Here is a 17,138-nt window from a genome sequence, read left to right as displayed (position 1 = left end):
GGCGTGTCATGTTCTACAGGCTGAAAAGAGACGGTGGAGAAATTTAGTAAGAAATCACAATTAAAAAGAAGAATGTGCAGTGTTCTTGTTAATGGTTAGTTCTTAAAACAAGAATCAGTTCTAACAGAACCAAAGTTAATCCGCTAATTAGCTCCTAGTGTTGGCCCCCAATTTGTAACACCCTCCATCTTTAATTATGGTGGTTCCACTCAGAACTGGTGGAAACAGGCTGGTTCTCTACGTAGAACCAACACTTCAAAATCCTGAACAGGACCGGTTCAGGAACCCAAACTGATGTGGTGGAAAAAGAGTTGACTGCAGAAGACTGACTGTTACTGTGGTTCTAAGATCCAGGTTCTCACAACATTCTGGTCTTTCAAGACGCTGTGGGGACACCCACCTGTCATGAAGCACGCTGTGGGAACGTCAAGTCAACAGCTGATTTGTATAGTGGAGTCTGAACACTGATTTTCCTCGTCTGTCACAGTGACACCCGTGAGAAGAAGAGGAAGAGAAGAAGAGTGTTTCTATATTTATAAATGTAGGCCTATATTTGAGAAATGGTTCTTTTTGTTCCCTGAAAGATGAAACAAATACTATTTAGTCCAAACAGGAAGTTACTTTGATCTTTGTGTTTTATGAAAATCAACAATAATAGAAGAAGATTCATCACTTCCTGTTTTCAAACTCCAATTTCCTGTTCATGTCAAAGTATTGATAATAAAATCATTTCAGACTTCCTGTTTGTTGACCTTTAGAACCTTCTTCAGGACCCTTAGAACCTGCTTTATGACCTCTAGAACTACCTTCAGGACTCTCAGAACCACCCTAACGACCTCTGGAACCTCCTTCAGGACCCTAAGAACCTGCTTTATGACCTCTAGAACTACCTTCAGGACCCTCAGAACCACCCTAACGACCTCTGGAACCTCCTTCAGGACCCTTCCCAGTGTGCAAAGACACGTCCATACGACGTCTTTTCAACGTCATTTTTGCACGTCTAATTTTTGTCCCCTGAAGGTACAGAACGTTACGCCAGGTGACGTCTTTTTCCGATGTCTAGTGAACGTCCATTATTGACGTCCACAGAATCTCCATATCGGGCTCATTATAGTCCAAATGTGGTGGTTGTGGACGTCTTTTCTACGTCAAATTTAAACTCGTTTTAGACATCATTTTTTTATATTGCTTCTGTTCTGTGCATAACAAGTCCCATTTCAGAAGGTGGCATACTGTTCCAGTTAATTTTCCTATAGCTTCATTTGATTGTCTCAGCAGCAGATGGTAACTGGAAACACATACAAAGGTGTAATGCATTTCCACTTCTAACCAGCTGCTGAGCCAAACGAAGCTACAGGAAAATTAACCAGTGCAGGAAACAGGTCCTCCACCTTCTGGACACATAGGACTACAGTCAGGTTTACAATAAATCACAATCCAATTTCAACTTGTTTACTTCCATCTTTATTGCAAACATGTCACTTAAGAACCTCGCCAGTTGAGAAGTTACTTATAAACAGTAGTCAGCGTAATCCGTGTGGTAAAATACAGTTAATAAAATCAAACGTCTGTACCACAAATATAAGAACAATAAAAATATAAACAATAAAAATTAAAGTGCTACCACCAAGGTAAAAATACAACTGAACGACTTCAGTTGAGAAGTTACTACTAAAGAGTAGTCAGCGTATCTGCGTAGTAAAATACAGTAAATAAAAAAAACATCTTTGGTCTGTACCACAAATATAATAATAAAAATATAAACAATAAAAATTAAAAGGGGGGGGGGGGCTTTTCCCATCAGCGGCGTGTCAAGGGACTATATTCAGCTTATCTTGCATTGTAACATGCATTATGACAACTTAATAAGGTTTGTGTTTGTTAATAGATGAAGTGGAGGAGCCTACAAGTGTTTTGTTTAGTTTGTCTCAGAGGCTGCAGAGCGACTCTGCAGCTCCGCTCAGCTGTCTGCTGCTGCTGCTGCTGCTGCTGCTGCGAGAAATCAAATTTCATTGGGGGCGGGGAAGAGTGCGAGGGAGTCAGCACTCGTTCAGTTTGTTGCCCTAACCAAAGATACTGGATCACTGCTGTACTATACAGTATATACTGTACTATTATTACTGGTTTATCCACCGTCTTTGCCCTAACCTCTTGGTGTCCTTCTGCTGCTTCTTCTTCTTCTTGTGTAACCTTGTGTGTATTGACGGTTAATACAGCATTACCGCCACCTAGTGGATTTGACGCACATTACACCTATAATGGGCTTTTATTGGGAAAAATAGTTCAAATGCGACCCCCAGTGGTAAAATTAGGTATATCATTTGATATATCGGTTTGGTGATATTTGGCCTTAAATCAAACCGACTGGAAAATTTCCAAACTGGCACAAGCCTAATCTGCAAGCAAAAATATGTTGCCTATGCATCAACTAATACAATACCGTCAGCCATGGTAGACAGTTGGCATTGTATTTTAAATGTGCTAGCTTGTTCCTTTTGTTAGCTTATCAAATTTAGCTAGGGTAGCTACTAGCCTCGCTCTGATGGCGACTGAACAGTGTTTGCAATGTTGTTCACGTTAAAGCTTTCGTTAACATTTAAGCACAGTGGTCATGTTCAAAAGCTAACGTTAGCTGACGATATTTCAGGTGGCTGTGGGTTCTTGTAGGGGTCATCTATGGTGGACAGAGCCGAGCGGCCATTTGCGAGCGACCTGTCATCTTCTTCTTCTTCTTCTTGCTTACCGGCAGTTGGCACCTGGGCCAATCAGAGTGGCTTTTATGGGGTACGTTTTGATGACATACTGCCTCAGCCAATCACAATGGCGTTGACTTTATTCAGCTTGTTGTATTAAAAAGAACACATCAGTATTTTTGAAAGGAAAAACGGGAAAATGTAAACAAATATTACTTTTATTAATTAGTTCAATTTATATTAATAATAATATTAATTAAACCTTATGTCTTAAGAAATATGGTTTAATCACAAATAATCCATATTCATATTTATTAATCATGTTGATAACAATAATGTGGTTATTTTACATTCATTTCAATTTCTTCGGACCTAATTTGCACGTCGTGTAGGGGTACAGAATTGTCTTGGACCGACGGACTCAATATAGACATGATCTGCTTGTCCATCAGATGTCTAATGTTTAGTGAATTATAACCACTCTAATGACCTCTAGAACCTCCTTCAGGACCCTCATAACTTGCTGTATCACCTCTAGAACCTCCTTCGGGACACTTATCTTCCTTCCTGCATCTTGCTAACTCGGCCATTCTGGATGTCACTAACTCGGCTTCTTCTCCGGAGCCTTTGTGCTCCACTGTCTCTCAGATTAACTCATATCACAGCGGTGCCTGGACAGCGTGACGTGTGTGGTTGTGCTGCTGCCGTGGTCCTGCCAGATGCCTCCTGCTGCTGCTGCTGCCATCATTAGTCATTAGTCATACTTCTACTGTTATTATACACATATGACTATTCAATCAATCAATCAATTTTGTTTATACAGCCCAATATCACAAATCACAATTTGCCTCACAGGGCTTTACAGCATACGACATCCCTCTGTCCTTATGACCCTCACAGCTGATCAGGAAAAACTCCCCAAAAAACCCTTTAACGGGGAAAAAACGGTAGAAACCTCAGGAAGAGCAACTGAGGAGGGATCCCTCTTCCAGGACGGACAGACGTGCAATAGATGTCGTACAGAACAGATCAGCATGATAAATTAACAGTAATCCACATGACACAATGAGACAGAGAGAGAGAGAGAGAGAGATGCAGGTAATGACAGTAGCTTACAACAACATTAATGAAAGTAATAATATTATAGTTATAGTTCTGGCTACTGTGGTACAATATGTTGAAAGTATGTATTAATACCTGGCAGTATACATGTGTGACAATAGTCATATGTGTATAATAACAGTAGAAGTATGACTAATGACTAATGATGGCAGCAGCAGCAGCAGGAGGCATCTGGCAGGACCACGGCAGCAGCACAACCACACACGTCACGCTGTCCAGGCACCGCTGTGATATGTATCACATGTATGTGTATGTATTGTCACACATGTATACTGCCAGATATTAATACATACTTTCAACATATTGTACCGCAGTAGCCAGAACTATAATTTTAATATTATTACTTCCATTAATGTTGTTGTAAGCTACTGTCATTACCTGCATCTCTCTCTCTCTCTCTCTCTCTCTCTCTCTCTCTCTCTCTCTCTCTCTGTCTCATTGTGTCATGTGGATTACTGTTAATTTATCATGCTGATCTGTTCTGTACGACATCTATTGCACGTCTGTCCGTCCTGGAAGAGGGATCCCTCCTCAGTTGCTCTTCCTGAGGTTTCTACCGTTTTTTCCCCGTTAAAGGGTTTTTTGGGGAGTTTTTCCTGATCAGCTGTGAGGGTCATAAGGACAGAGGGATGTCGTATGCTGTAAAGCCCTGTGAGGCAAATTGTGATTTGTGATATTGGGCTTTATAAATAAAATTGATTGAATTGATTGAATTGATAAAGGCTTCTTGGAGGCATCCATCTTTGTTTACGTTAGGTCGTAAATGGTACAAACTCAAACGGGACGCACACCGCCAATTTAAAAAGGAAGTTACGACATTTTACGACATCATATTCAGTCTGATCGCTCGTAGCAACGTAAATGGATCACAGCATTACACTGAGGCCCCCTGACGTCACCCTGTAGCTCCGCCCCTGCCCCTCAGAACAAGGTGACTCAGGGGCTGTCCACACCAACGCAGGTATTTATATAACCGTGACTCTTTGCTCACAGTTTGGCCTTTCATTCACACGTAACCGCAGTTTTGGGCCCCTGTAACCGGACTTATTTGTAACCGGAGTCCAGGGTGAACTTCTTGGAAAACTCTGGTGTCAGCAGTCATGTGTCGACAGGATAACTAAATAATAAGGACAGAGGGATGTCGTATGCTGTAAAGCCCTGTGAGGCAAATTGTGATTTGTGATATTGGGCTTTATAAATAAAATTGATTGATAAAATTGACTTAGAACATCCCTAATGACAACTAGACCTTCCTTCAGGACTCGTAGAACCTGCTTTATGACTTGTAGAACCACCTTCAGGGCCCCTAGAACCTGTCTTATGACCTCAAGGACCTCCTTCAGGACACCTAGAACCACCCCAGTGACCACCAGATCCTCCTTCAGGACCCTGAGAACCTGCTGTATGGCCTCTAGAACCACCTTCAAGACCCTTAGTACTACCGTAATGACCTCTAACACCTGCTCTGTGGTATTAGTACTTCTGTGGTAGTTCGCCCTCCGCTCCAGCAGGGTTCGCTGGAACCATTTTGCTGTGGTCCAAGCGAAGTGTCGTCGACGCGGAACCCCGTGTGTGTGTGTGTGTGTGTGTGTGTGTGTGTGTGTGTGTGTGTGTGTGTGTGTGTGTGTTTACGTCTCCACCGCTGTCTCTCTGTCTTTGTCCGCAGACACGGATGAAGATGTGCGCCGTGCAGCTGCTGCGGGTGTCGGTCCATGAGCGGATCAGCGCCGCCGCTGAAGACTTCCTGCTGCGGCTGGAGAAAGCGAGAGAAGCGGCTGAGATCCCGGAGCTGAGAGCGCTGCTCACCGAGCGGTTAACGGCGGCTGCGGAGGAGATCGTCGGTCTGTTGGAGGAAACCGTGGCGGAGTACGAAGACAGAGTGGAGCGGTCAGAGCGGGAGATCTGCCGCCAGAGGAGGCTGCTGGATGCCGTGCTGAAGCCTGAAGTCCGGCTGCACCGAGCGGGTCAGTCCCGGGGGGGGGGGGGGGCTAACGGTTGCTAACAGAGGCTAACGTTAGCATCATCATCAGAGTTTCCGCTGACCGGAAACGTTTCTGTAGTTTTGTGACATCAGTCCGAGACACCCTGCTGTCCGCTGAAGACCGGACAGAGACATGAAAATATTAAATTAATATTATACAACACATATTTAGTTAGAAGCTGACAACCACATCTCCTATCAGCCTCACACTGCGCAGCCGCAGCAAAGCTTCATGGGAGCTGTAGTTTTTACAGCGGTTTGACTCAGCTTAAAAACAGGAAAAACATCTTGAAGTCTCTTTAATATTTATTTATTTTTGAATAACAAACAAAATGCTTTATCAGATATCTTCTGTTTATATTAAACCACGCTCACCAATCAAGGAGTTAGTTAAAGCTGCCACACTAAAGCTCAGTCAAATTGATGAACTCTTACAGAGTAGCCTAACTAAACCCTAAAACCATTTTTTCATCTGATAATCGTTGTTTCTGGTTGTACAGTAGTGTTACTGACTGATCCTGCTCAAAATCTTGACAGTTTAGTGCAAACTGTTGAAAATATACATTTTATTTTAAAAATGTGGTATGGAGTGCCCTCTATAGCTTGAAACCTGGTTACTATATTTGAATTTACGTTACATTACATTGTAGGCGAATGATTCTTTTTCGAGGCGAATGACGTCACTAACCATCCACGCTAAAGCCTGCCCTCCTCCCTTTACTCCTCCCCTTACTATAAAACCATTCTGTCCGCAGAGAGAGCCGAGCCTCGGGGTGGATGGATGCGGTGGGCTGTTGCTCATTGGCACAATGAAAATAAGTTGAAGTGTGGAGCGGAGGAGAGGGACCTCCCTCCCCACAGCGAGGGACAATCTTAACTCCGCCCCCTTCCTCAGCCACTAGCCTGTCTCCCCCCCCCCCCCCCCCCCCCCTCCAGCTCCACCTATCTTTTCTGAACTTTTTGAAATCAAGCTGTGGGCGCAGTAATGCCCAGAGAGGGGGGTTTAGTTCCCCTTTAAATAGTAGCCCTAGACATCATCACTCAGGTGCCTGTCAGAGATGAGTCAGACCCCATGCTGCTTCCTTAAACATACCGGCAATCTTAAATAGCCGGTGGCATGGTCAAACACATCTTGAAATTGAAAAGCATCAGCCAGAGTCATCTCCAAGGTTTGTCATTCCTGTTTTGACTAGCATCAGGAAAAACAATGTGTACTCTATCTAATCTGACTCCAGTTATGCGTCAGCCACAGACTGTGTCAGACAATGTTAGTACACTAAACTTAGCTTTATTAAATATCAGATCTCTGGCTGGCAAGTCACTATTAATTAATGATTTTATTGTCAAGAGAAACCTTGATTTTATGTTTTTAACTGAAACTTGGTTAAATGAAAACAACAGTGCAGCAGTACTTACTGAATCAGCCCCCCGAACTTCCATTTGATCAGCTCAGTTAGAGAACTCAGGAAAGGAGGTGGAGTAGCCACTTTATTTAAGAATGTTTACCAGTGCAAACAGCTGTCATATGGGAAGTCTGAGTCTTTTGAATATGTTGCACTGCAGTTGAGATCCTCCTGTCAAGCAGTATTAGTAACCATTTACAGGCCTCCAAAATATAGTGCACACTTTGTTGATGACTTTTCTAAACTATTGTCTGTTGTCTGTATTGATTTTGACTGTGTTGTTATAGTGGGTGATTTTAATATTCATATTGATAATCCCAAAGACGGCAGTGAAAGAACTTTTCTACATCCTGGACAACTTTGAACTTTCCCAGCATGTAACAGAGCCAACACACAATAAGGGACATATTTTAGATCTAATTATCTCCAAAGGGCTCAACATTTCAGAGGTTGTGGTGACTGATGTTGCCTTTTCTGATCATTACTGTGTTTTCTTTAAAATGGCCATCTCCGCTGACACCAGTAGAATTACAACAGGGGTAATCAGAAAACGCTATGTCAATGAAAACACCTGTACACTATTCACCCAGGATTTTATACCCACACCAGCTCTGCCCTCAGTCTCTGTCAATGATCTGGTTCATAGTTTCAGCTCTAAAGCTATGAATATTATGGACAATATTGCCCCCATGAAGGGCAAAGTTGTCTCTGGTAAGAAAAAACCACCATGGAGGAATGCCACATGGGTAAAGGCTCAAAAAAGAGAATGAAGAAAAAGGTGGCGAAAAACCAAACTCCAGGTTCATTATGACATCTGTAAGGAAAGTCTGCACATCTACAACTTGGAGCTAAAAAGGGCGCGGCAGTCCTTTTTCTCTGAGATTATCAACAAAAATAACAACAATGCACAGACTTTATTTACTGTTGTTGACAGACTGACAAACCCATCAGTGTCAGTCCCTCCTGAACTGCTATCCACCAAGGCATGTAATGACTTTGCTTCTTTTTTCACAGACAAGATTTTAAAGATAAGACAGACAGTCTGTAACTCCAACACAGTGACTATTTCACCTGTGCCTCATAAGACTACTCCAGTTAATTTGGCACTTTTCCACCCTTTAAATTATGCTACTTTGACAGACATAGTTAGAAACCTTAGGTCCACTACCTGCTGCCTTGACACTGCCTACAAGCTTTTTTAAAGATGTTTTTAACTGCATAGCATCAGATATACTACAGATAGTCAACTGTTCTCTTCAGTCAGGCCTTTTTCCAACGGCCCTGAAGACTGCCTTCATTAAACCTCTCTTAAAAAAGCCTAATCTGGATGCCTCAGTAATAAATAACTACAGGCCCATATCAAACCTACCATTTTTAGGAAAGATCATTGAAAAGGTTGTTTTTCAGCAACTTAACACCTTCTTGGAGCAAAACAATTCCTTTGATGCCTTTCAGTCTGGATTTCGAGCACATCACAGCACGGAGACTGCACTTGTAAAAGTTTTAAATGACATTCATCTGAGCAGTCATGCATCAAAGATTTCGGTTCTGGTATTACTGGACCTCAGTGCTGCATTCGACACAGTTGACCATAAGATACTGCTCAACAGACTAGAAAAGTTTGTGGGACTTTCTGGCACTGTGCTAAATTGGTTTAAATCTTATTTACAAGACAGGGATTTCTTTGTGTCACTTGGCAATTATGAATCTGTGCGAACAAAGATTACGTGTGGAGTTCCTCAAGGGTCCATTCTTGGGCCTCTTCTGTTCAACATCTATCTGCTCCCTCTTGCTCAGATTATGGAATATCATAACATCTCCTACCATACTTATGCAGATGACACACAACTTTACATAACAGTGTCATCCTTGCCCCTTCCTGCCACTGGGCACACAATGCATCAGACCAAATTGCCTGTCCCTAGGGTCACAAACCGGCCAGTTAGTGGCAAAAAGGGAGTCCACACATGAAGTACCAAATCAAAATATAATTTATTAGTAAATCATTTAAGTTGAAATAAGATCATAATAAACCAAAAAAGCATGAGTGGGGTTTTATGTTAAGTGTCAGTCATGTATGCAGTGTATGGGTGAGTGGAGTGTGCTGTGTGAAAGTGTTGAATGCAAGAGGAAACAATACTTAGTTCCCCATGGCAGGTGGAAACCCAGAACCAAGCTCAAGTCTGGATGCAGCAAGAGGGAGAATGCCAGCTTAGACAGCCCTTAAATACCTGCCCACAACTTCACCCAGGAAGTGAGAGAGCCAGTGAGCAGACAGAGGGGCAGGCCGTCACACTAGGCCAGTCGGGCCCAAGTCTGACTCCAGAGGGGGTCCCTGTACCGGGTGAGGTACTTGAGCTCCGTTTTAGCTGTTCCATCAGGGACCCACTTGCCTTGGGGGACCCTACCAGGTGGTAGGGGCAGCAGTAGCTCAGTCCATAGGGACTTGGGTTGGGAACCAGAGGGTCGCCTGTTCAAGTCCCTGTCCGGACCAAATATGGAGCATGGACTGGTGCCATTTCACCTCCTGGGCACTGCCGAGGTGCCCTTGAGCAAGGCACTGGTGCCTGTCATGGGCACCCCCCTCACTCTGACATCTCTCCACTTAGTGTGGAGTGCATGCATGAGTTTTTCCTGATCAGCTGTGAGGGTCATAAGGACAGAGGGATGTCGTATGCTGTAAAGCCCTGTGAGGCAAATTGTGATTTGTGATATTGGGCTTTATAAATAAAATTGATTGACTTGATTGATGTATAGGTCCTGTTTGTGCATGTGTGTGTTCGGACCTGTGTGTTAATGACAACAGAGTGAAAAAAATGAATTTCCCCTCAGGGGGATTAATAAAGTATATAAAATGAAAAAAAATATACCAGGGTCTCGGGATGTTTTAGGATTTAAGGTAAGGACTCAGTGGTCTACACGTGGCCAGTGCTGACCTTGTCGGTTTGTTGCTCTCTGATGTTTCTATGTAACAGTGTTCCATGTCCCGTGTTTCAGATTTTTTATGTTACCACCACATGACACTTTTAACATTACTACAACCAGAGAGGACCATAATGACATCATGGTTTAATGTAACGTCTCTGTCTCTGTTTCCTGTTTCCTGTTTGGTGCAGACGTCCAGCAGCTGTTGGTGGTTAAAGAAGAGGTTCCCCCTGAGCAGCAGGAGTGGAGCTCCAGTGTGGACCAGGAGGACCCAGAGCCCCCACACATTAAAGAGGAAGAGGAGGAACTGTGGAGCAGTCAGGAGGGAGAGCAGCTTCAAGGGCTGGAGGAGGCTGATATCACCAAGTTCACATTCACTCCTGTCCCTGTGAAGAGTGAAGATGATGAAGAGACACCTCAGTCTGAGGGACACCACTGTGGAGGACCAGCACCAGGACCAGTGCCTAGAGACTCTTCTGAAGCTGATGTAGAGGACTGTGGAGGACCAGGACCAGACAGGCACTCGCATCCGGATTCAGATTTACTACCAGACACTGAAGACTACTCCCTGAACTCTTCTGAGACTGACGACAGTGATTGGTCACAATCAAATGAAGCCCAGTCGGGCGTGGAGGGTCAGAAACACAGTGATTCCCCTGAGGGCGATTCATCAACAAAGGAGAGACCATTTCCTTGCTCCTACTGCGGAAAAAGATTCAGTCTGAAGGGAAACCTAAACCGACACATCAGAGACCACACAGGTGAACGACCGTTTCCCTGCACCGGTTGTGAGAAGTCATTTAAAGACAGTGGGTCGTTGACGGCACACATGAGGTGTCACACCGGAGAGCAGCCATACAGCTGCCTGTTCTGTGGGAAGAACTTCAGCGGCCGAGGGAACATGACCCGGCACATGAGGATCCACACCGGAGAGAAACCCTTCACCTGCTCAGTGTGCAGCAAAAGCTTCCACGTCAAAGAGCACCTCAACCGACACATGAAGTACCACACCGGCGAGAAACCCTTCAGCTGTTCCGTCTGCGGGAAAGGTTGCGCCCAGAAAACGGACCTGAAGAAGCACATGAGGGTCCACACGGGGGAGAAACCCTTCAGCTGTCCGTTCTGTGGGAAGTGCTGTGCTGAGAAAGGAGACCTGACCAAACACATGAGGGTCCACACAGGGGAGAAACCGTTCAGCTGCAACATCTGCGGGAAAAGCTGCGCCCAGAAGGGGAGCCTGAAGATCCACATGAGGACGCACACTGGAGAGAAACCCTTCAGCTGCTCCGTCTGTGGGAAGTGTTTTACCGTGACAGGACATTTAAAGAGACACATGAAGCTGCACGCCGCCGACAGTCAGCAGGCAGACGGACGGGAGGCCAAGGCCACAAACTCGTGTTCAGATAAAGTCCGACAGGAAGCCGAACCTGGGAAAACATCGTGATGGTCCATCAGTCAGGAGACACAGATACATTCAACTGTTACAGATAGGGTTTCCACGGTCAGGTAGGTCCTGGAAAAGTTATTTCCAGGCCTGGAAATGGTACGGAAGTAACTGGAAGCTGAACCTGTAAACACATTGTGATGGTCCGTCAGTCAGGAGACATGTTAACCAAGCTCCTCATGACTCGACCGTCACAGTGTTCCAGCGAGGAAGGTCCTGGAAAAGTTCTTTCCAGGCCTTGAAATGGTTTGGAACCAAACCCAAAAACACATCTGACATTACACGACATACGTTCCTCATATCAGTAATTTAAAATCTAGCGCGGCCCTATGTGACCCTATGTTGGAACATCACTGGTATCACGTGATGACCAGATTCAAAGTGTTGCAGAGGCCACGTCCCTTTTTGGGAGAAGGAAGCGTGTTGTGACATCAGCAGAGAAACAGGAAGTTGCCAAATGCCAATTTTCTCCCCATCTAAGCATGGGTTTTGTGAGTCAACTGTACAGTTGCTGAAGCTAATTAACTTAGCATTAGATGTCAATCGTACGAGTTGTTTATCGTTCAGCATTGTTTATGGATCTAGCACAGTTAGCTGCGAGCTCAGACACCTCCACCTCTGGTTTCGCCCTGTTTAACACCGTTAGCACTGTTAGCTCAGACACCGCCATGTTGACAACCGTGTGCATACAATCTGACTTTACGGCAGAACGTGTTGTTCACATGAATCGAGTCACAGATCTGCAGCTTTGATCCGACCAATGGGAGGAGAGAACGGTGTCACCTGACTGATCACATGATCCGAGAGTCAGTCTGACGGACACACAGGTTGTTAACAGACAATAAAGTTTTATGAATCACCTCATATTATCAAATACCAATAATGTTTATTTATTGGCTGCAGTTGAGTCATGTGATGTTTCTGATGTCAGAGGAAACAGGAAGTGAAGGAGAAATCGGAAGTGAAGGAGAAGAAACAGGAAGATGTGTTTACTGTTGATCTCGTTCATGTGATGATGAAATAAAAGTGATCAACAGATGAAACTTTATTTAAAACAGGTCTCTAGCAGTGTGTTGTTTTCACCCTTAGTTCAGTCTGTCAGTTGTTGAGGTCAGGTAGATGGAATCTACGGCGAATCACCTGGTCAATATCATTATTATTATTATTAGCATTAGCATCATAATCATTATTAGCACTAGCATTGTCATTATTAGCATTATTATAATTATTATTAGCGTTAGCATCATTAGCATTATTATTTTTCAGTTGGCATTATAATCATTACTATTATTATAATTATTATTAGCGTTAGCATCATTAGCATTAATACTGTATTAGCATTATTATCATAATAATCACAATCATTATTGTCAGCATTACTATTATTATTGTTATTATTATAATAATAATTATTATTATTATTGGGGTTCTGCTGACAAGATAAGATAAAATAAGATAAGATATACTTTATTGATCCACCAGGGGGGAAATTCAAGTATCACAGCAACACAAGACAAAATCAAAGGACATTAAATAACATAGGAAGTAAAAATTAAAGACAATAATAGATATATAAAAGTAAATAAAAAAGTAAATAAATAAAATTGCTACATCAGATGAATAAAGTGACTAAACAATGGCAGGCAAAGTGTTGAATGAAATAAAGTGACAGGTGGTAGATAAAGTGTCATATTGGACGGGTGCAAGATAGATCCGTTCACAGCTTGATGTATCTTTTTTTTTTTTTTTAAAGATATTTTTTGGGCATTTTTAGCCTTTATTTGATAGGACAGACAAGTGTGAAAGGGGGAGAGAGAGGGAGTGACATGCAGCAAAGGGCCACAGGCTAGAGTCGAACCCTGGCCGCTGCAGCAACAGCCTTGTACATGGGGCGTCTGCTCTACCACTAATCCACTGATGCCCCAGAGCTGGATGTATCTTAAGCCAAAGTGCTGTTGTACAGTCTGATGACAGTGGACACAAAAGAGCGTCTGAATCGTTCAGTTCTGGGTGGGAGGATCCGCTGGCTGAATGAGCTGCCCGTCAACCACAGCTCGTTGTGCAGAGGGTGAGAAGGACTGTCCAGGATTGCACAGATTTTGTCCTTCACCCTTCTCTCAGCCACTGTCTCCAGACTGTCCAGGTCCAGTCCCACCACAGAGCGGACCTTCCTCACAAGCTTGTTGAGCCTGTTGACCTCACCAGTCTTAACTCCACCCCAGCAGCATACTACAGCAAAGAAGAGTGCACTGGTAACCATAGACTGGTAGAAGGTCTTGAGGAGCCCACTACAGACGGCAAATGATCTGAGTCTCCTCAGGAACAACATCCTGCTCTGTCCTTTCCTACACAAAATGAGGTTCTTAAAGGTTTTCCAGGTGCCAGTGACAAGACTCAGGTTCAGCTGATTTATAAGTGTTGAGTTTTTTTTTTGTTGTTGTTGTTGTTTTTTAAACAAACAAAGAACTTCTCTTGATCTTTTTTTCTATTTGTTTTGTTTCTTTGTTTTGAGATGGTGACGACATGAAGAGAGTAGAAAAAAACAATCAAAAATACATATTGTTTTCAATCGGGTTTAATTACAATAAATGTTAAATTAAAATAATAATTTACTTCCTTTTATGATCCAGAATCATTTCAGCAAGAAACCGACGGTAGTTCGCCCTCCGCTCCAGCAGGGTTCGCTGTTCGCTTGGCCGCTTCGCTGTGGTCCCAGCGAAGTGTCGTCGACGCGTACTCTCTCTCTCTCTCTCTCTCTCTCTCTCTCTCTCTCTCTCTCTCTCTGTGTGTGTGTGTGTGTGTGTGTGTGTGTGTGTGTGTGTGTGTGTTTACGTCTCCACCGCTGTCTCTCTGTCTTTGTCCGCAGACACGGATGAAGATGTGCGCCGTGCAGCTGCTGCGGGTGTCGGTCCATGAGCGGATCAGCGCCGCCGCTGAAGACTTCCTGCTGCGGCTGGAGAAAGCGAGAGAAGCGGCTGAGATCCCGGAGCTGAGAGCGCTGCTCACCGAGCGGTTAACGGCGGCTGCGGAGGAGATCGTCGGTCTGTTGGAGGAAACCGTGGCGGAGTACGAAGACAGAGTGGAGCGGTCAGAGCGGGAGATCTGCCGCCAGAGGAGGCTGCTGGATGCCGTGCTGAAGCCTGAAGTCCGGCTGCACCGAGCGGGTCAGTCCCGGGGGCTAACGGTTGCTAACAGAGGCTAAAAGGGGATTTCAGCTTGTGCGTAGACCGTACGCACGTAGCCCACGCCGTTGTGAGCATTTTTACTTGTGTCTGTGTCACTCTGCAGTTGCACCTCCATAACACTAGTCGGCGGCGGAGGTTTCTGTGAAGTGCTGTAAAGTTTAGTTGGTTCTAAACACACATTAAACACACGTTAAACACACATTAAACATGGCTTAATAGAGACAGTCTCAAATACAAATCAGCTTCACTATAACTCGCAGCATTCACAGACAAACACTTGTCTTTATCTGGACACATTTTCCCCACAAATACAACATGCTAACGTTATTAGCACAAGCCTAGGGCATTTTACATTGTATAAATTAGCCTAGCAGCTAGCTTTGATTTCGTCTGCTCATATGAAGCCAGGATAAATCACACACAAGACTTGAAATGCTATCTTAGTGGAGGCTTTATTGTCTTCACAATTTATTGTTTCTTATCTGTGAAATTAAAGTAAATCAAAGCTTTGTTTCACTGAGGGAAATGGTTTCAGCTTACAGAGACAGACAGGAGGTCTGCGTCACTGTGACACTGTGCAGTTACATTTCTGGGGAGGTGCACGTCAGGCTATGGCGTAGGTTACGGCATAGACGCTATGTCGACGTGGAGCCTTTGCTGTAACCTACGCCGTCGATTCAAGGCAGAACTATAAAATGCGTGTAACGCTGCTCTTAACGCCTGTAACGGCGCGTGCTGACCACTTTGACACTTCTCACTGACAGGTACAGGTCGGCACAGGTAGTTAGTGTCATCACGTCACAGTGTAGGGCAGCTGACGTCATGCTGTAATCCCTAAGCTAACGAGGCTACCTGATTCTCCTGATCAATATGTGATCAGATCAATAACCAGTCAGTTCAGTATGAATGCAATGAGGATGTTTCATTCATAAAAAGAGTCAAACAGTTTTAATCTTTATCGTTAAATTGAATTCATTCATATGAACTCCTCTGTGTCACGTGACTGAACCTATTAATAAATAACAATTATCAAAACAACACTATAAAACTCATTTTATTGTTATTGATCAGCTGACGATTGATCAATAACTCAGTCAGGCAAAAAGACACCACCACCATGTGTCATGTGACTGTGTCATGTGACCATGTGTCATCAAACAATCAATCAATTTTATTTATAAAGCCCAATATCACAAATCACAATTTGCCTCACAGGGCTTTACAGCATACGACATCCCTCTGTCCTTATGACCCTCACAGCGGATAAGGAAAAACTCCCCAAAAAAACCCTTTAACGGGGAAAAAAAACGGTAGAAACCTCAGGAAGAGCAACTGAGGAGGGATCCCTCTTCCAGGACGGACAGACGTGCAATAGATGTCGTACAGAACAGATCAACATGATAAATTAACAGTAATCCACATGACACAATGAGAGAGAGAGAGAGAGAGAGAGAGAGAGACATGCAGGTAATGACAGTAGCTTACAACAACATTATTGAAAGTAATATTATAGTGATAGTTCTGGTTACTGCGGTACAATATGTTGAAAGTATGTATTAATATCTGGCAGTATACATGTGTGACAATAGTCATATGTGTATAATAACAGTAGAAGTATGACTAATGACTAATGATGGCAGCAGCAGCAGCAGGAGGCATCTGGCAGGACCACGGCAGCAGCACAACCACACACGTCACGCTGTCCAGGCACCGCTGTGATATGAGTTAATCTGAGAGACAGTGGAGCACAAAGGCTCCGGAGAAGAAGCCGAATTAGTGACATCCAGAATGGCCGAGTTAGCAAGATGCAGTAATAGAATACGAGAGAGAGAGAGAGAGAGAGAGAGAGAGAGAGAGAAGGAGAGAAGGTATCCGGTGTATTATAGGGGGGTCCTCCGGCAGACTAGGCCTAAGTCAGCCTAACTAGGGGCTGGTACAGGGCAAGCCTGAGCCAGCCCTAACTATAAGCTTTATCAAAGAGGAAAGTCTTAAGTCTAGTCTTAAATGTGGAGACAGTGTCTGCCTCCCGGACCGTAACAGGAAGATGATTCCACAGGAGAGGAGCCTGATAGCTGAAGGCTCTGGCTCCTGATCTACTTTTGGAGACTTTAGGGACCACGAGTAACCCTGCGTTCTCAGAGCGCAGTGTTCTGGTGGGATAATATGACACTATGAGCTCTCTAAGATATGACGGAGCTTGACCATTTAGAGCTTTATAAGTTAACAGTAGGATTTTAAATTCAATTCTGGATTTTACAGGGAGCCAGTGCAGAGAAGCTAAAACAGGAGAAATATGATCTCGTTTCTTAGTTCCTGTTAGTACACGTGCTGCTGCATTCTGAATTAGCTGGTGAGTTTTTAAGGACTTACTAGAGCTACCTGATA

The 17,138-nt window shown here is 43.9% G+C and overlaps 3 protein-coding genes across 6 annotated transcripts in view; all 3 read left to right on the top strand.

Annotated features, from left to right (window-relative positions):
* dnai2b (dynein, axonemal, intermediate chain 2b) overlaps nt 1-17,138 on the top strand; it is a 216,301-nt gene that overhangs the window by 29,562 nt on the left and 169,601 nt on the right. The gene's annotated exons all lie outside the window — the stretch shown is intronic.
* Nucleotides 4,387-17,138, top strand: part of LOC125904870 (gastrula zinc finger protein XlCGF57.1-like) — a 194,375-nt gene continuing 181,623 nt past the window's right edge. Inside the window, exons 1-2 of one of the 2 annotated variants that reach the window (XM_049602567.1) lie at nt 4,387-5,779; nt 10,316-12,616. In XM_049602567.1, the coding sequence (XP_049458524.1) occupies nt 5,488-5,779; nt 10,316-11,568 (1,545 nt within the window). In that variant the 5' untranslated portion in view covers nt 4,387-5,487 and the 3' untranslated portion in view covers nt 11,569-12,616. Of the gene's footprint in view, nt 5,780-10,315; nt 12,617-17,138 lie in introns of those variants that run through there. The other variant, XM_049602566.1, reaches the window with a different exon arrangement.
* The window catches only part of LOC125904857 (gastrula zinc finger protein XlCGF58.1-like), a 62,524-nt gene continuing 59,729 nt past the window's right edge, over nt 14,344-17,138 (top strand). For both annotated transcript variants that reach the window (XM_049602541.1, XM_049602544.1), the window contains exon 1: nt 14,344-14,732. In XM_049602541.1, the coding sequence (XP_049458498.1) occupies nt 14,441-14,732 (292 nt within the window). In that variant the 5' untranslated portion in view covers nt 14,344-14,440. The remainder of the gene's footprint in view (nt 14,733-17,138) is intronic.

The sequence above is a fragment of the Epinephelus fuscoguttatus genome, linkage group LG17, assembly GCF_011397635.1.
Source record: "Epinephelus fuscoguttatus linkage group LG17, E.fuscoguttatus.final_Chr_v1".
Lineage (NCBI taxonomy): Eukaryota > Metazoa > Chordata > Actinopteri > Perciformes > Serranidae > Epinephelus > Epinephelus fuscoguttatus.
Note: the sequence above shows the minus strand (reverse complement) of the source record. Positions and strands in the feature narration are given on the sequence as shown.